Source organism: Crinia signifera, chromosome 1 (genome assembly GCF_055691185.1).
Source record: "Crinia signifera chromosome 1, ASM5569118v1, whole genome shotgun sequence".
NCBI classification, from domain to species: domain Eukaryota; kingdom Metazoa; phylum Chordata; class Amphibia; order Anura; family Myobatrachidae; genus Crinia; species Crinia signifera.
The window spans coordinates 115,818,912-115,845,751 of record NC_139217.1 but is presented as its reverse complement, the minus strand read 5'-3'; the positions used below and the strand labels follow the sequence as shown (position 1 = coordinate 115,845,751).

The 26,840-nt window shown below is 47.7% G+C and overlaps 1 protein-coding gene across 2 annotated transcripts in view; it reads right to left on the bottom strand.

The window, feature by feature from the left end:
* The window catches only part of RBM46 (RNA binding motif protein 46), a 40,829-nt gene extending 17,952 nt beyond the window's left edge, over positions 1–22,877 (bottom strand). Inside the window, exons 1-2 of one of the 2 annotated variants that reach the window (XM_083172120.1) lie at positions 22,777–22,877; positions 15,185–15,293 (exon numbers count right to left, since the gene is read on the bottom strand). In XM_083172120.1, the coding sequence (XP_083028246.1) occupies positions 15,185–15,229 (45 nt within the window). In that variant the 5' untranslated portion in view covers positions 15,230–15,293; positions 22,777–22,877. Of the gene's footprint in view, positions 1–15,184; positions 15,294–22,603; positions 22,742–22,776 lie in introns of those variants that run through there. The other variant, XM_083172129.1, reaches the window with a different exon arrangement.
* Between the last annotated feature and the right edge of the window lie 3,963 nt (positions 22,878–26,840).

The window sequence follows — 26,840 nt, the reverse complement described above, 5'->3', positions numbered from 1 at the left end:
CTATTACTTGCACCCATTCCAAATGACCCCAAATATTTTCTCCTACCGCTAGATGTCCCAACCCTATCCAAGCCACAAAACAAAATGATGTGTCATGTGGTCTCTGCGACCACCTGCCAGATCGCGATGGATTGGAAAGCTGGCGGCTCCCTCAATGCACTCCATAATATCCCGCTTATGGCACATGTACCGTATGGAGTACATGACAAGCATCCTTAAACACTCCTCTAAAAAATTCAACTTTGTTTGGACTCCCTGGGAGATCACCTCACCTTTCACTACATGATACTGAGCCTTGTTGACTGACCCCTAATATATTACTGCTATTATCATATTACACCGAGGAGCCACCCTTTCCTTTTCTTTTCCCTCCAACCTTTCTTCCTACCTCCATTCTCCATCCTCTTCCTTCTCAACCTCTTGGTCTCTTTCTTTTTCCTTTCTACCTCATCCTCTTCTCAAAAAAAAATCTAATTTCTTTATAAAATTGTTAAAAAGGATCACATTCTCTATTACAACACAGATGACTTTTAATGCTTCTATGTTATGGAGCTATTTCTATTTTGTATCGTGATTCATCAATAAACACATTTTGAAAAAAAAAAAGAATGCAGCTTGTGATAAATATGTCTCTGAGGGCCTTATTCTGATCGGTGCGGACTTTTCCGAATTCTTTCGGATGGCGTTTTTTAGCCGTCTGCGCATGCGTGGAGAACGCTACGCGCATGTGCCACGCATGGTCTCCGTACTTGTTCTCATGAATACCGTACAGAAATGTGCACCGTAATCACTCGGCCAATATGGGTGTGTTATGGGCGTCATGCGGAATGACACAGGAGCGTAGTTTCAAAGTGGGCTAAACTGGGCGGAAACATGGGCGGACACGGGGGAGTACACACATTTTGGTAGGCGTGCATTCGGACAGCACGCCGAATGCACGCGAGCGAAAAGGGAAGAAATGTGCGGTGTACAAAAGGTTACTCTTGCTTTGCGGACACCACTCGGTCATGCGCTAGGCAATCGTAACGCCTAATCAGGACGAACGCACCTCAACCAATGTCACCTGAACCCAATACAATCACATACTTTACCCATTACTTGTTAATGACACGCTTCTCACTGCTACAATTGGAAGCATTGCAGCTTAAAGGGAACATTACATGCTGCACTTGTCACACACTTTTACACTGCAAATAATCAACACAACTTAATATTAATAATACTAATACACATGGCACTTGTGCATGTATCAATTAATACAGACATTTGGGGGGCCAACATAACATTTATTAAACAAACTTTGGTACAAATTTCAAAACCATATCAAAACAAATGGTACCATACCAGGACAAAAATGACATAATACATAATAAATAGCCACAGCAGAATCATTGGGAACACATCAGGTGGCTTCACAACAAAAGTACAGCACCAACACTTCAAGTACAGCACACAGTAATGGTAGCCGAAACAGGGCAACAGGTGAACCAAACATGACATTTGAACCGCGGGCAAAAGTGGTGACCCTGGGCACGGATTTGGACACAGGATGCTGACACACACAGCTCAATGGAAGATTTGGGAAGACATAACGGAGGAGATTAATGGGGACACAAGTTCATTTGCGAGCACGTTTGCCCCTGGCAGGCTCCTTGCCACGTGCAGCAGCTCTTCGACCTCGTCCACGGCCAGAGTCCGATGGTGGCTCATGTGGAGCACGTGCTGGTGAGGGGGTGGATCTTCTTTCCCCTCTGGCAGCAGGGAGTGATGAGGTTGGTAATGCACCCGAAGCGGGTGACATTAGGGCCCTATTGCTGTTAACTAGCTCCACCATAAGTTCATTATGGCGGAGGAGGAGGTCGTTTTGCCGCAGGGCTTGATCAGCCAGCACCTGCAGGCTACCAGCAATAGCTTGGTGGCTGCCAGCCATAGCTTGCTGGCTGGCACTCATAGCCTGCAGGCTCTCAGCAATACTCTGCTGGCTGCTGGTCAAACCCTGCAGCACCTCCTCGGCCCTACGCACCCGCTCGAATGCCGACTCTCCCTGCTGCACAATACTATCCAGCACACGGCCCCACATGGACAATTCAGCTGCAGACAATCCCGGTGGCTGCTGCACGGGCCTGCTACAGGGGCAAGGTGGCACAGACTCCACAACCTCCTCAAGAGAATCTTGACCAAGCGGTGGCGATGCTGTTGAACAAGAAAATTCCAATTACCACACATTCCATGCAAAATGTAAAACATCTACTTATGGCCTGGCAAATAATTACCTTCAAGAGTAGAAGCCATCACTTCCGCTGGGGACTCGCTGTCTATAGTGCTCACCCCCCGGACCTCCTCCACTGCTATACAGCACTGGGCCATCTCTTCCAGGGGGGTGAGCTCCAGCTTGGCAGGCATGGGGCCAGCCCCAGAGGTCTGGCTGTGTTGCCACCACTCGGTCAATTTCTTCTTGAGGTTGCCTTTGAAGTCGTGCCACCTGCAATCAAAGTGTACATATTAATACATGTAACTCCTCATGTTTGCTGTAGCACCCATTGCAATCTGAAACATAATACAACATGTGCCTACTGACACCAAACTTACATTATATTCTTTTTTCAAACCAACCCTTAGAAGATACAAAAACAGTCACCCTCCAATAACTATCAATTCAATGTCATGGCCAACATGTCTGTGCGTCCAAGCAACGTGAACACCCATTGCCCAACTCCATCTAATATTGAATGTAAACATTACTGGACTTGTACTACTCAAATGTTACACACATGTACTTGCCTCTTCTTAACGTGCTCCGTCTGACGAACTTGTGGAGCCACTGCATTAATCTCCGCCGTTATCTCCTCCCAGATCTTCCATCTCCTTGTGTGTGTCAACTTCACCGCTGGACACTCAATTAAATCACGTGCCCGGGTCACCAGGATGTCAAGCTCCCGCGGTTCATATGCCATGTTTCGTGTTGTTGGTTCCCGTGTTGCCCCACTGCGGCCAAGGGCACGGGCACTGCCACGGCCACCGGTTGCTGTACCTGAAGTGCTGGGCTGGCTACTCTGTTGGGAAGCCACCTGCTGTGTTCCCAATGATTCTGCTGAAGCTGAGGATGGCCCAGCAGCTGATTGGCCTGATGTTGATGGGCCATCTGGGTCCTCTGGGTTGAGGGGGACATAGGTGGTGTTAGCCTCCATGCGTGCCAAGAGATTCTGCACCACCTGGTCTTCTTCTGAGTCTGAGCCTGGCATGTTTGCAACAACTGTTTGCCTTTCTAGGACAACTTTAAATACTATTTCTGTAATTGGCGTTAATCAGCTGCAACCTGCGTTCCGTACGGCCGCGTCCCGTACGCCAGCGTCAACCGTGCGGCGCATACGGCCCGCCCATTGGTGTTGACAAATAATTCACAAAAACATGGAAAACTCAGTAAGTCTGATTTATTTGCAAAATGCAGATTCCAACACCAATGACCAAATACAACTGTGGTCAGACATGCAATGTATATTTGCATGTACTTCTGTACTGTGCACTTGTTTGCTATGTAGTACAACTGACACTACTCATTCCATATGTCAATCCAGTCCCCCACTTAGCCACAAGTAATCAGTGCTAGCATCCAAATCACATGTGAAAGCACTCCACATTCAGGTTAGATGCTAGCTACTTTTCATTCCACCTCTGTAGTAGGGGCCAGTAGAAGGTAAGTGTACACATGGCAGCATGTGGAGTTAGGTGTAAGTGTCTAGAGATGCACACTATTTCACCTGTTGCTTATACCCATGTTTGGTGAATGTTATAGATTAGATATAATATGTTACCATCATATTTTACACTGTTTAGGATGGGTGTGCGATGCAATGGGTTAGCCGTCTGTTCGGGCGCATACACGCTGTTAGTGTAAAAATGAACAATAAAGTTAATACCAAATATCACTCTGATCAACCAATGACAGCACATGATTGTTTGATGTGTGCCATTGCTAAGATGGCGGATTATGGCAGAGCAGCACCCTTCTCTGCAGCCGAGCTGAAGACACTGGTCTCCGTTATGGAGACCAGGCTGGGTCGTGCGGGCCCATTCATCACCAATAGGCAGAAACGCTCTGCCTATGCGGTGGCCCGCCGGCGGATATACGCCCGCACCCATGTGCGGCGGACCATCGCTCAGCTGGAGCGGCGGTGGTGCGACCTCCGGCGCAGGGAGCCAGAGAGGCTTCAAAGCATAAGGGCCAGCATTGCTAGATGTGAGTATTTCAACAGTAAATGTGGATTTGTACATGATTGCTTACCTGACATTATTTAATCCACTAAGGTCAGCAGCCTGATCATGAGTTAAACATGCCATACAATATATGAGTGCTACTTCCTGATTGACACCCTGTAATGGTCATAAAATATGTTATTGGGGAGGATTAATGCTTGTAATGCTTACAATGGCCCAAATGTCACAGCATACCTGCCATGTTACAGGCTGTGTTTTGTAAAGGCCACTGAGGAGCTGTTTGCATGTACAAGTATCAGTACCTCTAACCTTAGCATTTATAGGTTGATAAGGCTTATTACAAATTACCACTAATTGGCACTTTTTTCATTTTTCCCAAACACAGCACGTGCACGAGCAAGGCAGGCCCGGGAGGAGGCAGAGGCAGGTCTGGCACAGGAGGAGGCAGAGGCAGGTCTGGCACAGGAGGAGGCAGAGGCAGGTCTGGCACAGGAGGAGGCAGAGGCAGGTCTGGCACAGGAGGAGGCAGAGGCAGGCCTGGCCCAGGAGGAGGCGGAGCCAGCGATGGCCGAGTAGGAAGAGATTGATGAAGCGGTGGAGGAGGCTGAGTGGCCATTGGAGGCAGAGGTGGCAGCCGAGGAGGAGGTCGTGGCGGCCGCGGAGGCCCAGGAAGAGGGGGAGGATGAGGAGGCCTGTGTGGTTGAGCAGGCGGCCGAAAGTGGTATGTATACATAAAGATTCGTTCTTCCTTTTGTCATCCACTATTTGATATGTAGCACTGTTGATTCAAATGTGTTTGAAAATACTATAAAGCCAAACAACAAATTGGGTAGCAACAGACACACTTTGGGGTTAGATAGGGTGGCCAAACCATCCCTTTCATCCTGGACACATATTAATGACACAGGTTGTGCGGATGGCTTTCAGGTCGAATTGAAGTGCCACTGAACCTGTGTACTTAATCTGTATCCAGGAAGAAAGTGATGAGTTGCTCATGTAAGGGTTACATGTCCCTGCTGGTTGCATACAATCTGTAGGCTCATATAGGTGAGTAGAGTTTACTGGCGAATGATCTTTGTTAACTAGATTCAGTATGGCATAAATGGAGTATGGCCAGGCGTGGCTTAGACTGGAGTAACAAGTGGTGAGTGCCCCTGGGCCCTCCTCTAGCTAACCACCCCCTGCGGTCTGCATGTATGTTTTTCACCATAATTGTGTGTTGATTTGGTCTTAGTAATGCTTTTGAGCATGGGAGTGGGTTAGTGCTGCAGCTTCCCCTAACTGGCATTCTGACAATGATTTCTGGAGCAGACCATCAGCAGGCAAGCCATGCTTGATTGCACAAATGTACTGAGCATTCCTGAGAGTTGTGTAACTCCCCTGCCAGGCTCCATCATATAACAGACACTGAACTTTGTTTGCCGAATTGTGATTGGTGCAGCGCGTGGCATGCTTCTCAGAGCTTAGTCATGGGTGGGTTTGGATGGAGAAGGAGCAGTATGACTGTGAGGTGTTCTACAGAGTAAAGGGTAGAGGGCCAAAATCAGCCTTTCCATGTAGTATGTATGCATGTATGTATAGGTGTATGTCTCATATATATAGGTAGATATGTGTGTATATATATATATAGTTTTATATATATATATATATATATATATATACACACACACCTCGCAGAATGCATGTTTAAAATGTAGCTTGGACTATGTTAAATGTATGCATGAATATCATTAGTCATTTTTCATTTTTAATTTCCCCCACAGATGAGCCTGCCCAAGCAGAGGAGGGTCGCCGTGGGGCCCTCGTAAGACTGCGAGGCCTTATGCGCCTCATGCTGGAGGAAATGGACCGCCTAATAGATGCGGAGGATTAAATTATTGTTTTGTTGGCATTTGTTTAATAATAAATCGTTATTTAAAGTTCAAAGTTGTCAGTGTTTTTTTCTAACATGCTAAAGTATATGTGTAAGTTGTTTAAAATGTTTAAAATAAGCAAAATGTACATAGTGTATATAGATGTATGTTAGGGTCACATGCTGTAAGGGTTAATGTGTGTCATGAATGTAGTAGGAATGTGGGTCAGTATAGATGAGCATTTAATTGATTGAAATTGCTAACAATCCCTTTTTCAGGAGGTTGCCTAATAGCCTAAGTGGGTCATGTGATCGCTGTGTGTACTCAGTACAAAAGTGTTGGATTGTGCGTAAATGCTCCGCATCGGGGCGTACGGACAGCTTTCCGTACGTTCTCACGCGGTAAGACCGTGCTTGTGCGGGAAGACCGTGCAAGAATCTGTACGTTTCCCCCGCACACGCACGGTTTGTATGTCGTCCGTACACACGCCCTGTTCTTAAAGAGTGAGTCCGTCCGAATGCGGAGGACACGTGGGCGTTTCTACGGACGATGCCCGCACGCTGCCGCACAGCGATGCGTGCGGCCCGCACCGTAAGAATTCGGGAATATCCGCACCGATCAGAATAAGGGCCTGAGTGAGGGATGGCAGTATTATAGAGAGTCTATTTTCTTGGTATTTATTTAACATCTCAATGGCAGGGCCCGAAGAGGTGTTTCAATGTGATGATACCTTTAGTATATGGAGTAAATGTAGTATAAATTAGTGTTAAAAAAAACTTGTGTCAGTTATGGTGATTCTGTCATATATTACGGACTAGTCCTCCAGACACCACAGCCAGGAATGTTAATCATTGCATTAACTCTGACCGCTGTTTTCAGCAGGTTATTTTAGTTATCACCTGTTCTGCCTGAGTAGATAGCAGGATTTGATAAGCAGTAAGGGGTAAATTTACTAAATCGTCCAAAATTGAAAACAGGTGATTTTACTCATGGCAACCAATCAGATTCTGCCTATTATTTTCTAAGATGCAATACAGAAATTATAGACATAATCTGATTGGTTGTTATGTGTCAGCAGGCAGGTGGATCAGTGGGCCACTTGTTAAAGCATCAGTCAGATATCGCTCACAAGAGTCTGCTCTTTGAACCCTGGCAGTAACCGCCTCCAGCAACCTTTTAGGCAACTACATTAGTAAGCCAAAGGTAAACCTTCTCATCCCTTATACCACTTTTACACCAAAACTGCCAGGTCGCACCCGGGTTTTTGGACCCAGATGCGACCCGGCAGTTGTTCCCTTTTACACCGGCGTCCCCCGGGATTATGCCGGGTAGGGGATGCCGGTGAATTCGGGCCCTGAGCCAGCGATTGGAGATGACATCATCTCCAAGCGCCAGGAAACCCGCCAACCGTCACCCCCGCAACGCCGCCTGACACCCCCGCAACAATGGCCGACACGCTACCCAGGTAAGCTGCTGTGCTGCCCCCAGCCTCCGTGTGCCCCCAGCCTCCGTTCATGAGGTGAATGGATGCCGCACACAGGCATCCATTCACCTCTGCTGCTGTCTGCATAGTACCGCAGAGAGCAGCGGAGGCTGTACGCAGCCCCTGCCCAACCTCCGGACTGACCTCAGGGCGCTGCAGTCTGGAGGTTGGTGCTCCCTGATTGGAGGAAATGGGTCCCTGGGTCGGATGACCCGGGTTACCCATTTACACGCCCCCTGACTCCGGTGAAGCCCTGTGTCCGACCCTGAACATTTGCCGGGTCGGACACCGGGTAATAGGACAGGGTTTTTTTTCTTTTTGCCCTTTAACACCAAGCCCTGTCCCGGACTGGAGCGGTAATAATCCGGGTCGTGGCTCTGGTGTAAAAGGGGTCTATTTGTCATTACATAATTCAGACATATTCCGTCAAAAAATACATTTTTGGGAGGGGAATCTGCAAATATAAGGCATATCTCTTATGGCAGGATCACAGCAGATATATCCAGATATCCTCTCAGCCAGAGCATAGAATGGATGAAAGTAGGCAGTTAAGGTAAATCCTGGCATAAAACCATCTAATGCACCAATAACCCAAGACAAAACAGATTCAAAGCAAGAGACATTGAGATTATGTCTATACATTTAGAGACCAAAGTAAAGAGAGATTATAATCTAGATCATTGCAAAATGTTGCCCTCGGTTACCCACAAAGGCAGGCTGATAGCAATGCTCATCAATGCTGTGCATAGAACAGACACCACCTTGAGTGATGTACTAAAAATACTATTATGTTACATTTAATATTTATTGGTATGCTGTATGTAAGATTTTTATGCTTATTTTGGATGTATTAATTAACACTGAAGGCAGTTATATTGCAGACTTGTGGTTATATAAGTGCCAGCATACATCCATAGTTAATTAATTATAATGAATTAACTAATATGTCCCCAATCACCATAAGAATATCAATAGCAAACTCTCTAAATCACTGTGTATTATACCCAACAGTTGGAGGACATTGGTAAATATGATTTTGATGATTGGCCACTAGGTGCCGCTGTATAACAGTTGCCCAGTGATATGTTAAGCATTGCATGGAACATTTCACATGAACGAGAAGTTGTATTACATGGATTAAAATGATATGTTCCGAAGTCTTGTACAAAGCCAAACAAAATGTTACCACACAATGCATTTCACATACTCTATTTCTAATATTCTATAAAGTAGTGTAAGTTAAAATTCAAACACATTAAATTAAAGTACTGTATACTAAAGCCCAATATACATGGGGTGATGCCGCCTCTGTGCTGAGCAAGCAGCTTAAGCACAGATCACTCAGCAGGCATCGCGGCACACACGCAATGCACCCGCGATGTGTGCTGAGCGATCTGTGCTGGGCAATCTAGCAGGATAGACAGTGCATGCACTATCCCTGCGGACGATGCCATTGCTATAGGGCATACATACGGAGCGATTCGTGCTCAACTGATATACACCTTTACCTACATTCTTTATTTTCAACTTACAGTTACAGTTACCAATACAGCTACCAGTAACTAGATTTCTACATTGTCTTAAAACTTTTTGCTGGTAATCATCAGCCCCCCCCCGCTCACGTCATCACTTCAGGGGTTATATCCTGCCGGTGCCAGTCTATTTATGGTATTAATCTGAACAGACTACATAATAGCTTCATACTTGCCTAATTTTGAAAACTAGTTCCAGGGAGATTATACCTGGTAGTAAAATTTTGGGTACTTATGTATTATCACGGCGCCCGATTTTTTGATCGGGTCGGAAAAATTGCGTCGATCGCATCGCATGCGACCAAATCGCGCTTGCGATGCGATCGATGCATAGGAATCAATGTTAAATGGTTCCAAATGTTCCCTGACACCCCATTTCACATTAGTGGCAATGTTAAATGCCCCCCAGGCCCCCCCATTAGGTGTATGCCCCCTCATTATTAACGCCATCCCACCATCAACACCAACCTGAAGCACGGCGAGCGCAGCGAGCCGGCGAGGGGCGGCGTTACGCGTCCTCCGACCTTTTCATACCCCCACTATCCACATCGGCGTGGAGTTGATCTTCTATAGTGTGGCGAGCGCAGCGAGCCACCGAGCCCGAAGCGTGGCGAGGGGCCGCGGATTACTTAACATGTATTTTGCGTACCCTCGCGGGGCTCGCTGCGCTCGCCACGCTTCTGGCTCGTATTCCTCGTCCCCACGCAGGGCGCGCTGCGCTCGCCACGCTTCGAGCTTGGAGGCTCGCTGCACTCGCCACACTATATAAGATCAACTCCACGCTCACGTGGATAGTGGGGGTATGAAAAGGTCGGAGGACGCGTACCGCCGCCCCTCGCGGGCTCGCCACGCTTCGGGTTGGCGTTGATGGTGGGGTGGCATTAACAATGCGGGTGCATTTGGGCTAATACACCTAATAGGGGGGGCCCTGGGGGGCATTTAACATTGCCCCTATAGTGAAATCGGGTGTCAGGGACCATTTGGAACCATTTAACATTGATTCCTATGGGGAAATCGCGTCGATCGCATCGCATGCGCGATTTGGTCGCATTCGCAATTTGGTCGCTTGCGATGCGATCGGCGCGATTTTACTGCAAAATCGCGTCAAACGCATCTGATTGTATGCCTTAACGTTAAGGCATACAATCAATCCAACCGGGCGCCGTGATAATACATAAGTACCAAATTTTGCACAATGCCCCATTGAGGGGTTGTCCTGCTCCGCCCAAAAGGTGTGCCTAGTTCCATATATGGAGAGATTGTGAACATGGCACCTAGAAGTGTGGGTGTACTGTCATAGGCAAATCTAAGGGGTGGTCCGTGAGGTGCACCGGACCACCCATTAGACCGCCAGCTGCTGCCGCACACACAATTTGAAGAAATGACAGCCGGGCAGCAAGAGCTGTGTGCTGCCCATCTGTATAGTCAATGTCTAAGCAAAGCAAAGCAGCAGCTCGGTCTATATCTTAAATTCACTCCCCTTTGTAATGAGCATTTAACTCCCCCTTGGCAACGAGAAATCGCCCCCTTGGCAACGAGCAATTTCACTCCCCCTTTGCAATGAGTATTTAACAACTCCCTCTTGGCAACGAGCATGTATCCCCTTGGCAATTTATTATTATTATTATTATTATAATTTTATTTATAAGGCGCCACAAGTGTTTCGCAGCGCCGTACAAAGGAACAATACAGGGAGACAAAACTTGGCATAACATTGAATAAATAACAAAAATACAGTACAAATAAAAGAGCACCACAGTTCAATACACATTACAGCTTAAATGTAAGTAGTGAGGACCCAATCAACATACAACTAGAGGCTTGAGGCCAATGATGGAGATGAGTATGAAGATGGTCACTGGGTGTTGAAGTAAAGGAGAGCAGTGAGTGAAATGTGAAGAGAAGTGGGCTTTGACAACAGGAGGGAAGAGGGCCCTACTCGGAGGAGCTTACAATCTAGTAGGAAGGGGAGACAGACAGATTACAAGAGGTGCAAGCGAGGGGGTGGTGGTTATATAGCAGGATGTAAACAGGCAAGGGGTCGGAGAACCAGCTGGTTTATGCAGTGGAAGGGTACGCTTTGATGAAAAGGTGAGTTTTCAGTGCCCGTTTGAAGCTTTGCAAGGTCGGGGAGAGTCTAATGGAGCGAGGGAGTGCGTTCCACTGAAGGGGTGCAGCACGGGCAAAGTCCTGTACTCTAGCATGGGAAGCAGTGATCAGGGTGGAGGAGAGACGACAGTCGTCAGCTGACCGTAGAGGGCGGGAGGGTGTATGAATGGAGATGAGGTTAGAGATATATGGAGCAATGGAATTAGAGATGGCCCTGTATGTAAGTGTGAGGTGTTTGAAGAGGATTCTGTAGGGGAATGGAAGCCAGTGCAGATTTTGTTGAAGGGGAGTAGCAGAATTAGAGCGGCGGGAGAGGAAGATAAGCCTGGCTGCAGCATTGAGGACAGATTGGAGAGGAGCTAGTTGGGATTGAGCGAGGCCGGTGAGAAGAGCATTACAGTAGTCAAGCCGTGAGATGACTAATGAGTGGATGATCAGCTTAGTTGCACTCTGTGAGAGAAAGGGCCTGATGCGAGCAATGTTGCGTAACTGGAACCGGCAAGAATGGGCCAGGGCTTGGATGTGGGGTGCAAAGGAGAGGGAGGAGTCAAGAGTGACACCCAGGCAGCGGAGTTGGGGAACAGGGGAGATGATGGTGTTGTTAACAGTGATAGAGATATTAGTAGGGGGCATAGCTCTGGGTGGGGGAAAGATAATAAGTTCGGTTTTGTCCATATTCAGCTTCAGAAATCGCTCTGACATCCAGGTAGAGATGGCAGCGAGGCAGTTGGAAACTTGAGAGAAAACAGTGGGGGACAGATCAGGAGAGGAGAGGTAGATTTGGGTGTCATCTGCATAGAGGTGATATTGGAAGCCAAAGGAGTTAATGAGTGCGCCCAGAGAGGAAGTGTACAGAGAGAACAGAATGGGGCCAAGGACGGAACCCTGAGGGACCCCGACAGGAAGGATAGAAGGTGGTGAGGTAGAGCCAGAGACTGAGAAGGAACGGTTGAAGAGGTAAGAGGAAAACCAGTTGAAGACTGTGCCAGAGAGGCCAATGTTTTGGAGTGTGTGGAGGAGGAGAGGGTGATCCACAGTGTCAAAGGCAGCAGATAGGTCCAAAAGGATAAGCAGGGAGAAGTGACCCTTGGATTTGGCTGACAGCAGGTCATTGGTGACTTTCACTAGGGCAGTCTCAGTGGAGTAAAGTGGGCGAAAGCCAGATTGAAGGGGATCTAGGATGGAGTGGTCAGACAGGTAGCTGGTGAGACGCCTGTAAACCAGCCGTTCTAGTATTTTAGAGGCAAATGGGAGAAGAGAGATAGGGCGGTAGCTTGTGGGAGATAAAGGGTCCAGGTTAGGTTTTTTAAGAATAGGCGAGACCAGAGCGTGTTTGAAGGGTGAGGGAAAGATGCCAGTAGAAAGAGATAGGTTAAAGAGGTGAGCAAGGTGGGAGCAGCCAGTGGGGGAGAGGGAACTGAGGAGACGGGAGGGGAGAGGGTCCAAGGGACAGGTAGAGGGGGGAGAGGATGAGATGAGGGAGCGGACTTCCTCAGCTGTAGTAGGGCAGAAGGATGACAGAGTGGGGTAGTTGGTAGGGGAGGATGATTGGGGTGGGTGGGCAGCAGAGGGGGTATGGAAGGAGATATCATGTCGGATTACCTCAATTTTAGAGAGGAAGAAGGAGGCAAAGTCAGTGGCAGTGAGGGATGAAGGGAGGAGGGGTGGTGCAGGGCGAAGTAGAGTGTTGAAAGTATCAAAGAGACGTCGGGGATTGGAGGAATGGGAAGAGATGAGAGATTTGAAGAAAGATTGTTTGGTATAGGAGAGAGCAGCGCTGTAGGAGGAGAGAATAAACTTGAAATGGAGGAAGTCTTCCAGAGAGTGAGATTTCCTCCAGAGGCGTTCAGCAGAGCGTGCACATTTTTGCAAGAATCTAGTTATTTTGTTGTGCCAGGGTTGTGGTTTAGAGCGTCGAAGGGGAACAGTGTGGAGGGGGGCTACAGAGTCGAGAGCAGAGGTGAGAGAAGAGTAATAGAAAGAGGCAGCCTGGTTGGAGCAAGTCATGGTTGAGAGAGGAGAGAGGAAAGTCTCCAGGGAAGACAGGACAGTAGGGTCAAGAGACCCGAGGTTACGTCTGGTGACGGTGGGTCTGGGCAGTGAGGGGAGAGGGGAGGATGAGAGGGTGAAAGAGAGCAGATTATGGTCAGAGAGTGGGAAGGAAGAATTAGAGAAATCAGAGAGATTACAATGGTGGGTGAAGACTAGGTCAAGGGAGTGTCCGAGATTATGAGTGGGGGTGGAGGTCCATTGAGAAAGTCCAAAGGAGGTGGTAAGGTCAAGAAGGTTAGATGAGGCAGCATTATTGATGTCAATAGGAATGTTAAAGTCACCGAGGATGATAGAGGGGAGGTCAGAGGCAAGAAAGTGTGGAAGCCACGCAGCAAAGTTATCAAGGAAAGGGGAGCAGGGGCCAGGGGGGCGGTAGATTACAGCCACAAGGAGGTGAATGGGGTAGAAGAGGCGGATAGTGTGTACCTCAAAGGTGGAGAATGTGAGGGAGGGCTCAGGTGGGATGGCGCGGAAGGTGCAGTTGGGGGAGAGGAGGATGCCCACTCCTCCACCCTGGCGGCCATCCGGTCTGACCGAGTGTGTGAAGGAGAGGCCTCCATAAGAGAGGGCAGCAGGGGAGGTAGTGTCAGATGCGGACAGCCAGGTTTCAGTGATGGCAAGAAGGTTAAAAAAGTGGGAGATAAAGAGGTCGTGGATAGTTGGGAGCTTGTTGCAGACTGATCTAGCATTCCAGAGAGCACAGGAGAAAGGAAGGGAGGGGACAGGTGAGATAGTAATTAGGTTGTGTGGGTTGTGGGTGCGTGTGAAAGGTGTGGAAGTTGAGAGGGGGCGAGACCTGACAGCAAGGACTGGTATGGGACTGGATCTAGGAGCCATATTTCTGTGTAAAGTTGGTCAGGGTAGTGATATAGAGTGAGATTGGAGTGGCCTAGAATGAGCAGTGAGAAGGTGGTGTACTGGAAGTGTGGAGAGCCTACAGGAAGTATAGTTGATGTATAAGTGAGACAGAGGCAGTGTGTGACAGCATTTAGTTCAGCATGGAGATCAGTGTCCAGGTTGTGCAGACTGAAGGTGATGATGAGGCAGGTAACTCACTGCAGTATGTTGATTGCTGGGGTTGCAGATGGAGGACGAAGTGTTCTTTGTCCTCCTGTTTATCTCCTGTATATCTCCTATGTTATATTACTATAGTCTGCATACTTTACACTAGAATACTTCACAGCTAGAAGACACACAGCCAGAAGGCCTAACAGCCTAGCATATAGTGAATAAATAGCAGTTCAGGTCCTAGTGATCCCCACCCCCTAACTCCACCCACACCTAATTGATTTATCAAGGTGTGATCAAAGGCAATGAGCATGAAGCCCTCTTGGCATGGAGCATGAAGCCCCTGGCATCAAGCAAGAACCCCCTAGCAATGAGCATGTAGGTGAGTGGCACTTTTATGTCAAATGTGTAATGGGCATTAAGGTGTGTGGATTTATTTGTAATGGGTATTACGGAGTTTGCTAAAATTTGCTAAAATGGTGCTGATATATCAGTGTCAATGTATCTCTCTCTTATTCCTTTTTCCCCAAAAAATGTAACAGTGTAATGTGGAAGGTGAAATGAGGGAGATTGGTAGACTAATGAGAAAGAGAGGGAGATTGCTGTTATTTCAGGGAGTCTCCTGCAGAATGCAGGAGGGTAGGTAACTATGATGTAACAGTGTAATATGGGCTAGGTGGTGAAATGAGGGAGATTGGTAGACTAATGAGGGAGATATGGAGATTGCTGTTATTTCAGGGAGTCTCCTGCAGAATGCAGGAGGGTAGCTAACTATGAATAGCTTTCAAAATCAGCATTGTTCAGCCCTCCAAAAATAACACCCTATTATGCTACTTAAGTATCAACAGCATACCTGAAGGTACTTTCTACCAAAAGCTATAAATGAAACTGACCATTTACATTACAGTATATAGTAATATGGTGAGACTTACATCTGCTGCATCCCCCTGTCCATTCAAATGCCTCTGCTTCTGCATTCTTGGTGCTGATTAAATTCTCTTTGCAAAATATAGGTGCAGTTCACTATGTACCACTCTGTTTCTGAAAAAACAGAAATATGATTAAGTTTTTATATATATTGTAACTAGTGGTGACACTTTTATCTTATATCATCTACAGTACTTTACTCTAGCAAAGTAGCAACTTGTTAGCCCCATACACACTAGACTACAGGAGATGTGGCCGATATAGTTAACCATATCAGCCGAAATTGTCCGTACACACTGAACGATATCGCCACCGCTAAACATGCAGGTCACTTGGCTATATTGCCAAATTGACCTGCATGTTTATAAGACATCAATCATCGTTAACGAGGAATGGAATCATTGGGTCGACCCAAAGATGGTCAACAGTTATTAGGTCAACCTAATGGAAGGTCGACGTGGCTCTAGGTTGACGGGTGTTAAGGTCTACACAAGCATTAGGTCGACATGGTCTAGGTCGAGAGTCAAAAGGTCGACATGGTTTTTCCCCAGTTTTTTTTACCCGTATGTCGACACAGTCGACATGGATACAGGATTAAGTGCAGCGTGTCCCCTCGCATGGCTCGTTGTGCTCGCCATGCTTTGGGCACGGTGCTCGCTGTGCTCGGCCCACTAAATTATTCTCCCACCACGCCCTAGTGGATGGTAGGGCATGGTAGGCCTGTCGGCACATGTCGGCTCGAAAAACAGTGAAAAACCCCATGTCGACCTTTTGACTGTCGACCTTGTCCTATGTCAACCTAGACCCATGTTGACCTTGCAGCATGTCGACCTAGAGGTGTCGACCCAATGACTGTCGACCATCTTTAGGTCGGCCAACCGATTGTATCCCATTAATGATGTGTATCGTTATAGATATTACGTGCATACACTAGGGGCGAAATGTAATAGGGTGCGATTTTTTAGACTAAAAAAAAATCGCACCAAATCGCACCTTTAAAAATCGCGTTTTTTGCCGCGAATTCGCATATGTAATGAGATGCGAATTAGCGGCAAAAAAATGCGATTTGCCGCGATTTGCCGCGATTTTTAGTCATGAAAATGTGCGCATTTTCAGTCATGAAAATGTGCGCATTTTTATAAATGCGCTTTTGTGCAAAAAAAAAAAAAGTTTAAAAAAAAACGGCGTGGGGTCCCCCCTCCTAAGCATAACCAGCCCCGGGCTCATTGAGCCGGACCTGGTTCCAAAAATACGGGGGAACAAAAAGCATAGGGGTCCCCCGTATTTCTGAAACCAGCCCCGGACTCTTGGACCGGTCCTGGTTCCAAAAATACGGGGGACAAAAAATCTGGGGGTCCCCCGTATTTTGAAACCAGCACCGGGCTCCAACAGCCCGCGGTGTCATGCCACAGCCGGGGGACACTTTTTATACAAGGTCCCCCGGCCAAAACATGAGCACCGTGGCTGGTCAGCCTTGGACGGGGTACCTGGAGGAGTGGGGACCCCCCCAATAAAGGGGTCCCCCCCCCCCAGGCTTCACCCGTCCAGGGCTGAAGCCCGGGGCTGTCACCGGCGTCCGTGGCCAGTGGACGCCGGCCTGATAGGGTTAAATCCATCATACATATCATTACATTGCTTTTTACCGGCGAACTAAGAGTGCCAGCAGACCTCCCCCGCATGCTGGGACTTGGAGAACCACAAGTCCCAGCAACGAGGGCATTAATGGGCCCGCTGGGACTTGTAGTCCACCTGTAAAAAGAATGTTTATAAAAAACACACACACAGAGAAGTACAAGTTTATTACACACACACACCTCAATTTTACACCAGCATACTTACCATTCCTGGATCCAGCGCTGGTCTGGCTGCTTTACAGCCGCCTCCCCCCGCACTGACAGGCAGCGGGGAGAATCGGCTTTCTCCGTTGCCTGTCACCGGCTTTCTCCGTAGCTTCTGTAGCTCTGTCCCAGTGCTACAGAGGCTGAGAGCGTGATTGGCTGAGCTACAGTATGCGTCTCCATGGAGACGCATAGCTCAGCCAATCAGGACTGAGCTATGCGTCTCCATGGAGACGCATACTGTAGCTCAGCCAATCGCGCTCTCAGCCTCTGTAGCACTCGGACAGAGCTACAGAAGCTACGGAGAAAGCCGGTGACAGGCAACGGAGAAAGCCGATTCTCCCCGCTGCCTGTCAGTGCGGGGGGAGGCGGCTGTAAAGCAGCCAGACCAGCGCTGGATCCAGGAATGGTAAGTATGCTGGTGTAAAATTGAGGTGTGTGTGTGTAATAAACTTGTACTTCTCTGTGTGTGTGTTTTTTATAAACATTCTTTTTACAGGTGGACTACAAGTCCCAGCGGGCCCATTAATGCCCTGCATGCTGGGACTTGTGGTTCTCCAAGTCCCAGCATGCGGGGGAGGTCTGCTGGCACTTGTAGTTCGCCAGTAAAAAGCAATGTAATGATATGTATGATGGATTTAACCCTATCAGGCCGGCGTCCACTGGCCACGGACGCCGGTGACAGCCCCGGGCTTCAGCCCTGGACGGGTGAAGCCTGGGGGGGGGGACCCCTTTATTGGGGGGGTCCCCACTCCTCCAGGTACCCCGTCCAAGGCTGACCAGCCACGGTGCTCATGTTTTGGCCGGGGGACCTTGTATAAAAAGTGTCCCCCGGCTGTGGCATGACACCGCGGGCTGTTGGAGCCCGGTGCTGGTTTCAAAATACGGGGGACCCCCAGATTTTTTGTCCCCCGTATTTTTGGAACCAGGACCGGTCCAAGAGTCCGGGGCTGGTTTCAGAAATACGGGGGACCCCTATGCTTTTTGTTCCCCCGTATTTTTGGAACCAGGTCCGGCTCAATGAGCCCGGGGCTGGTTATGCTTATAAGGGGGGACCCCACGCCGTTTTTTTTTTTATAAAAACACTTTTACACATTTTTATTAACAGAACCATGCACAGATCTCAATGATCTGTGCATGGTTCTGTCAAATTCGCCTGTCAGAACCTGGTCTATTTTTTTTGCGATTTTTGGTAACATTGACCAAAAATCGCACCCTATTACATTTGCGAGTTGTATACTTTATAATGGGAAAACATCTGGATGCGAATTGAAATGTGACTAAAAATCGCACTTCTAAAAGTGCGATTTCGCGGTAAAAAGTGCGATTTTTTACCGCGATTTTCAACCTATTAAATGTGCGATTTTCGGAAAATATGCGATTTCGGCCGTTTTTGACCAAAAATCGCACATGTCTAAAAAATCGCACCCTATTACATTTCGCCCTAGATATCATGAAAATTATCATTCAAGATGCCCATACATGGTGCGTTTTGAACTAGCTTCGGATTGCACTGCATGCAAATCACATGCGATGTGATCGCGGTCAAAACGCATGCAATGATCGCACCGTGTATGGGCACCTTCAGAATTCTCTTGACAATAACAGTGACTACATATTGTAAACAAAGAAACTCAGCCTTAAACTGTAATTAGGAGTTGCAGTAAAACTCAGTACTACCCTCAAATCTACTGATGGTAAAAGTTATGTGTGCAGTTTCTCTATAAACGAGAAATAAAACCAAGCCATCCATTTACATTAGTTTTCTGTATTCCCAGCAATGCCTTTCAGTATGTTATACATAGGTCATTTCCAATTCTGGTGTGCTGGATGACAACATATATCTTGGAGCACACATTTTTTGGGGCCCCCCATCACTCCCCGCTAGGTGTAGGTCAGTTGGCAACTGGCTCATCCCCTTGTGTCTGTCTATTCAGCCTAGGGATGGACATTGGAAGCTGACAATGAAATGATGTCTGAGCATCCACCATCTAATCTTTAGATTCTATGGTAAATGACCATATCGTAAAAAGTAAGATTTGAGCTTGAGCTGGGGATGGGACAGGGGCAGGAACTTCGCAACACCATCAAATGTTTATCATTTGATGGCAGCAAACATCAGAAAGGCGCCACAGAATGGTAAAACCATTACCATTGGGAAAAAAAACGTTGATGTCCATCCCTAACCCTCATCTCTCCTCCAACTTCCTTCCCAACTGTATCTCTCCAGCCATATGCTTGCATGTGTCACTCCGGCACCATACCTGCCACTTAGGGTGACATTTAATAAGATGCAATTTTGTTTTTCTGGCGATAATTAGGCAACAAAATGGCGTTACCGCATTTTTTGCTGAAATCGACAATTTAATAGGGTGTGCTAAGTCCCGTAAATCGCACTTTATGTGCGATAATTCTCACTTGCTGGAAAAAAATTTAATCTCATCGACATGTTTTCGCATAGAAAAGTATACAAATCGCTTATTTAATGGCATGCGCAAATGGAAATCTCATGTTTGAGGTGTCTAAAAATCACACTTTTTTCAGACCAGGTTCTGATGGGCGAATTAGTCAGAGACATGCACAGATCATTGCGATCTGTGCATGGTTCTGGTGTAAAAAAAAAGAGTTTAAATTTTTTTTTACAAAAACAGCGTGGGGCCCCCACTTCCAAGCATAACCAGCCCCGGGCTCAAAGAGCCGGACCTGGTTTCATAAAATCACGGGGCAAAAACAAATAGGGGTCCCCAGGATTTTATAAAACCAGCACCAGGCTCAAGGGCTGGTCCTGGTTCCCAAAATACGGAGGACAAAATGAGTAGGGGTCCCCTGTATTTCAAGAACCAGCACCGGGCCCAACCAGCCAGCAGGGTAATGCCACAGCCGGGGGGGAGACTTTTTCTACAAGTCCCCCTGGCCAAAGCATTCAGCCCTCTGACCGGTCAGCATGGGCAGGAGTCCTGGAGAAATGGGGACCCCACCAAAGAAGGGGTCCCCCCCTGGAGAACTTACCTGCCCATGCTGAAGCCCGGGGCTGTCCTCGATGCCCCTGGGCGGTGGGCATCGTGCTGATTATTGTGTAAAAAAATAGAACTATTTTGTATTGCTGTGGAACTATGAGTCCCAGCAAGCCTGCACCGCATGCAAGGACTTGGAGAACCACAAGTCCCAGCATGTGGGGCAATAAAGGGCCCGCTGAGACTTGTAGTCCCACAGTAGAACAAATAGTTAAATAAATTTACTTACACACTGACAGTAAAACGTTATTACATACGGAGCCCATTCATCTAATACTCACCTATGTTGCCAAGAAGCATCAGTCCCCTTGTCCAGTAGTATCCATGTGGGTACCTGTGGAGAGAAAACATACTCACCGGACATCTTCAGGGCTTCTCCTGGACCCCTGCACCGCTGTCACCACGCTCCGGTCTTCTGTTTACATCTGGGGCTCCTTCCCCCGACCGGGATTTAGGCCCGCCCACCAATCAATCCCGCACCAGCAATACACAATAGTTGTTCTATTTTTTTACACAATAATCAGCTCAATGCCCACCGCCCAGGGGCATCGAGGACAGCCCCAGGCTTCAGCATGGGCAGGTAAGTTCTGGAGGGGGGGGGGCCTTCTTTGGGGGGGTCCCCACTTCCCCAGGACCCCTGCCCATGCTGACCGGTCAGAGGGCTGAATGCTTTGGCCGGGGGGACTTGTATACAAAGTCTCCCCCGTCTGTGGCATTACCCTGCTGGCTGGTTGGGCCCGGTGCTGGTTCTTGAAATACGGGGGACCCCTACTCATTTTGTCCCCAGTATTTTGGGAACCAGGACCGGCCCTTGAGTCTGGTGCTGGTTTTATAAAATCCTGGGGACCCCTATTTGTTTTGCCCCGTGATTTTATGAAACCAGGACCGGCTCTTTGAGCCCGGGGCTGGTTATGCTCGGGAGGGGGGACCCCACGCCGTTTTTTTCTTTAAAATTTTTTACACAAATCGCACATGTCTGAAAATGTGCGGATTTTCATGACTGAAAAATCACACATTTTCATGACTAAAAATTGCCCTATATCGCATTTTATTGCGCTTTTTTGCCGCAAATTCACATCTCATTAAATATGCGAATATGCGGTTTACAAGAGAAAAATGTGAATTTAAAAAGTGCGATGTGCGGCGATATGGTGCGATAAAATCGCATCCTATTAAATGTCACCCCATGTCTCTGCATGACCATGCCTGTGTCACCAGCCTCATATCAACCCCCTCCCCAGTCATGTCTCTCCAACCTCAACCTCACCTGTGTCTGTGCATCTCAGGCCACAAACTCATCTTCCCTGTGCCTCTTATCCTCATGGGTATTTTTGTAATGGGTACAATGTGTGAGGTGCGCACCATGGATCGGGCACAGACTGCACCCATGTTTTGTTATTCGCCTTTCCAGCAAAAAATTGCTGTGAAAATGGTCTCTACACGTGTGCAGTAGGAATTTTGTCTCTGAGGCATTGCGGGTGTTTCCAGAGATCTGCGCATGCGGAGTATGCACTGGCATGATGGTGGAGATCTGAGCATGTGCAATAGGCTCTGGCATGATGTCGGACACACGGGTCAGTGCCAGAGCCTACTGCACCGTGAAGAGGAGAGGGCCCATCCTGAGGCTGCATACGGGCCCCCTCCTCAGATAAAACGCCCCTGATCATATACTTAGGGTTGCCACCTCTCCTGGATTTCAGCGATTTTTTCGGATTCGGTGGCAACCCTCAAGGAGGATTTTCTGATTCCACTCACGAGAATCTAGGTGATTGGAAAAGCCAGAACAGCCTCCCGCTGTGGCCCTGCTACTGCCCTGCGTGCTGACTGCTGCCGGCAAGCTCAGGAGGGTCATGGCAGGGGGTATCATCCCCGGGCACAAGTGGTTGATGTTATTGGGCTGAGACTGAGGCTGCAGCGGGCTGCACACGTGCGTAGAATATCACTGCTGCTGCGGAGTTACTACAGACACTCTTGTGAGATGATGATGTCATCATCTCACGAGTCTGCAGGCTGCACTGGTGATTAGGGGCCAGATGCACTAAGCTTCAAAGTGATAAAATGGAGAGTGATAAACAGCCAGCCAATCAGCTCCTGCCTGACATTTTTCAAACACAGTCTGAGACATGGCAGACAGGAGCTGATTGGCTGGCTGTTTATCACTCTCCATTTTATCACTTTTGAAGCTTATTAGTGCATCTGGCCCTAGGTGTGGTGTGACTGTCTGAAGACAGTGTTGACAGTGACAGACACTTGTCCTCCTGACCTGATGCGATATGCTCAGCCTCCCAACACAACAGTAGTAGTATAGTAAGTACAGTAGTAGTATTATATGATATATCTCTTGCTATAATTCCTATAAACTACATGTGTTCCTTCCTATATAAGACAAATAGGTTAGCAAGATAATACAGTAGCAGGGTTGACTGATGGGTTTGATTCCCACAAGAGCCATAACTGTGTGTTTTTCATTGCCCACAATCCAAAAAACCTACGTTAACAGGCCTGAAAATAATTAACCCTGGCCCCCTGTACTCGATCCCTGTCCCCCCGAACTCCCTGTTGTCAGCCTCACCATCCCATTTTGTCTACCAGTCTCTGACTTTCAGCATCACCCTGCCCGTATCTCATCCCCATTCCACTGTGTGTCTCTAGAAAATCCGACTGTGGCTCCCCAGCTCCATCACCCCCTGCGTCACTCCATCTCCAGGAGATGGACACACGCCCTAACCGTGTCGTCTCACAAACCTCCTGCTGCTGCCGCCCGTCTGCTCCTCTTCGTCTTCGCACGCAGGCTCCTCTTCGCCGATCCAGCAGCGTGACGTCATGTCGTCACGCGCGCAGCGCCCGGCAACGGAATAAAATCAGAGGAGCCAGTCCTGACTCTCTGAGCCGAAGGACGCAAGAGGACCAGGCTCCCAAGATTGTACAATCGTGGCCTCTTCTACATCTCTATCTCTGTTGCCACTTCCTACAAGAGTTAAGACAACACTTATTGGAAACATCCAATACAATTACATTAATAGGGTGGCATATAAAGGTGCAAAATCCTATCTACATTCGTATAAAATATATTAATGCAATTATTAAATACCACACTTGCTATGCTTGCATAGTAAACCTCTGTTTAGTTCTACGTGGTTTTAATAATTTATCCACATTAAATATCCCTGGGATAAAATCCGCAGGTGAATTATTCACACTGTCACACATGCCCAGTTGACACAAGACACAGGCCTTCCGCAAGCAAGTATTGTATAGTAGTGTAAAAATGCGTAGACACTGAGTGATTAGCAGCACTGTATATATTGGTAACTAAATAAACGCAGACACAAGAAACAATATTGGTTACTCATATCGTTCATTTATGTCACCGGGTCCCCCCTTGTGCATGCAGTCATTTTAAAGTATGTCGAACAATATAGTTCAGAAAAGCCAAAATGAAGGCTATCATTAAAAACATCCCCCAGTGTGTACGCGCCTTAAGAGTCAATGTTTGTATGTATACATCATCATGTTCATTATCTTATTCTAATACCTGCCAATATTCAATAACAATTCTGTGCACCCCCACTTTAAAACTATTCTTCAAAACATCCATAAACTTGACCAGCTACTGTTGTTTCATCTCCTGTACTCCATACACCACTGCCCATCTCCTACACCCCCACACATTCCTGGTAGTGCCAGACTCCTTCATGCCTTCCCTACATTGTAGTACCCATCTCTGTACGGAATCGGTACATCTATCAGACTAGACTTAGGTCTACAGTCATTAGGTCGACCCCGGAAGGTCGACTGGCCCCAAGGTCGACAGGGTTAAAGGTCGACATGTCTCAATGTCGACATGACTTAAGGTCGACATGGGCCAAGGTCGACATGGGTTTAGGTCGACATGAGTTTTTCTTTACCCGAATGTCGACACAGTTGACATGGACACAGTTGAAGTTGAACCGCAGCCCCTCGCATCGATCGCTTCGCTCGCGATGCTTCGGGCACGGTGCCTCGTTACGCTCGGCACACTATTTTATTCTCCCACCACGCCCTAGTGGATGGTAGGGCATGAAATACCGCCTGTCGGCACATGTTGGCTCGAAAAACAGTGAAAAACTCATGTCGAGCTAATGAAAGTAGACCTAAACCCATGTCGACCTTAAGTCATGTCGACCTTGAGCCATGTTGACCTTTAACCCTGTCGACCTTGGGGCCAGACGACCTTCCGGGGTCGACCTAATGACTGTCGACCTAAGTGTGGTCTGACAGATGACCGTTTCCCCTCTGTACTCCCCTCATACTCTGGTAGTATTCAGCTCCTAGAATACATTCTACCTCACACTCATGACTGTGTCCAATCCTGTAATGCTCGCCTCACCTACACACCTGGTAGTGCCCAACTACTGCACCCCCACACACCGAATAATTGTAGGGCCATCATCTACATACTGCCCCCTCCCACTCACGCACTAGTTGTAGTTCTACTATTGTAAAGCGCAACGGAATCTGCTGCGCTATATAAGAAACTGCAAATAAATAAATAAATAATAGTTCTGATATTGTACAAACCCCCCATTCCACACACGTACTTCTGGTAGTGCCCATTTACTGCTTCATCCTCACAATTAGGTACACCTCATAGGGGTAGATTCAATTCCGTTTAGGCGAGGTATGACGGCGAGCAGTGCCTATTGCTTGCCACCATAGCCCGATCTCAGTATTCAAATCCACCACCCTTCACTCGCCGTTTCCACCTCGCTGTGTCTAAAAAGCAAGATGGAAACTGCGAGTGCGGCTGTCAAAACAGCATGGCTCACAGCTATATTCAGCGGGCTCGCTGCATTTGCGGGGAACCTCGCCGTTTATAGGAATGCGGTGAGAATGTCCCCAGCACATTGCATACAGCAAGCGGCCGGCGAGGGGGTTGGATGGAGAGGATGGCTTTTCCTCGCCAACAAAAGCCATCCTTGCCATATAAACCTCCTCCTCGTCGGGACCATTGAATATACCCCATAGTGTCCATCTACTGCTTTCTTCCTCACACACAAACACAGTCCTGGTGGTGCCCATCTTCTATATAAATTACCACCTCTTATACATACCCATTCACATGCCTGGCAGTGCCAATCTTCTATATAAAATATAATGAAATATAAATACACCCTGTCAATTTATAATTGTCACAACATTTAGTTCCCCAGATCTAACTTTGACATTCTCAGACCCTCTTACTGTAGCATTACAATTGCAAAAGTGTAAATTCACTGTGCTCAAGGCACCTCTAATCTAAAACTATTACACCAATTCTTATTAAAGAATGACACAAGGCTATGCATAATTGAAAACCTATATTTCAATTCATAAAAATACTTATAATAGAATATATTGCTGGTAAAATCCTTATAATTACTGTATGACATGTATTGGAATCCTGTAAGTAAAAACAGCTGACAATATGATATACTGTACTGGGTAAATGGAAGCATCCTTCACAATAGTCCCCAGATGCTCTTATACATACGTACCTGCCCTCCTGAAATGTCCAGGAGGCCGAATACGAATACGCCTGTCAAAAGAATACGAATGGCCTTATACTGGCCTTTCTAAATCCTGAAATACGGATTTATGGGCATATACAGGTATGAATGGCTACGAATTTGGCCATTTGTAGCCATTCATATTTTAGTAAATATCTTGTTTTTTTGTTTTGTTTTTAGAAGATGATGGGCTGTATCCAATTAGCTGCAGTAATTTACCTCAGTTAATTGACTCGCCTTGGTCTATGCCATTAGCACTGATGCCACTACTTATCAGGGATTTGCTTTTTACTGCCTCAGACAACCATTTTTTCTGTGATGGCGGTCGCGGAAAGCCAGGTCCACAGCTTATTGGGGACCTATGCCTGTACTGGTTCATTTCCAAGTATAATCCTGGCTATTTTTCATGGATTCGTTCATACCGAGTCATGACCCTGGTTAACTCAATAACCGGGGCTATTGTGATGGTGTGAAAGGGGTAAAATACTAACATATCAAAAAAAATTATAGAAAAGACATTTCAAGAAAAGGAGCTAAAAGCAAAAATAAATATTTTGTGGTTCTTGTTTCACCATTAATCCACTTTTCCAAAATAGTAAGCAGGACAGGGGTGTCACCGAGTGCGGTGACACCCAGTGCGCACTTTGCATGTGTGACACCCCGGACTTTTTTTTCATAGAGTCCCAGCAGCGGGACCTTAAGTGTTAAAACCCCCGTGCAGCGCAGGGCGCGAAGGATCGTCCCCAGGCTGACTGACAGCTCTGGGGGACGTATAGGAAGTGCCTGGAGGAGGGACGGAACCTCTGCGGCGGGAGATGTGCGAGGGAGAAGGAGGCGAGCGGGGCGCGGTGACGTGTGCGTGACCCCCGCCGACCCCGGGACGCACGCGAGGAGAGAAGACAGGAGACGGCGAGGAGGGAGCGCGTGTATGTAGCGGAGGACGGAGGAAGACGCCGCCGTGCTGAGGACGGCACCAGAGCCTCGGGGAAGCGGTGACAGGAGTTGAAGGCGCCAGCGCAGAGATCCTCTCCACGGAGAAGCAGCCCAGGCAGGAGTGGCGCATCTGAGTGCGGCAATGCTGCAATAGCAGCGCCCACACTAGAGCGCCCCTGCACAGAAGAGGAAGCCAGCAACAGCCTGACAGACGGCCGGAGGACCAGTCGAGACGGGCAGGAGCCTGCAACTTGGTCCAGGATACAGGTACTTTCCATTACAAGGGCCCCAGGCTGGTTCCCCACGCTCCACTCCCTGCCACCAACGTCGCCCTGGTTAAATATTAGG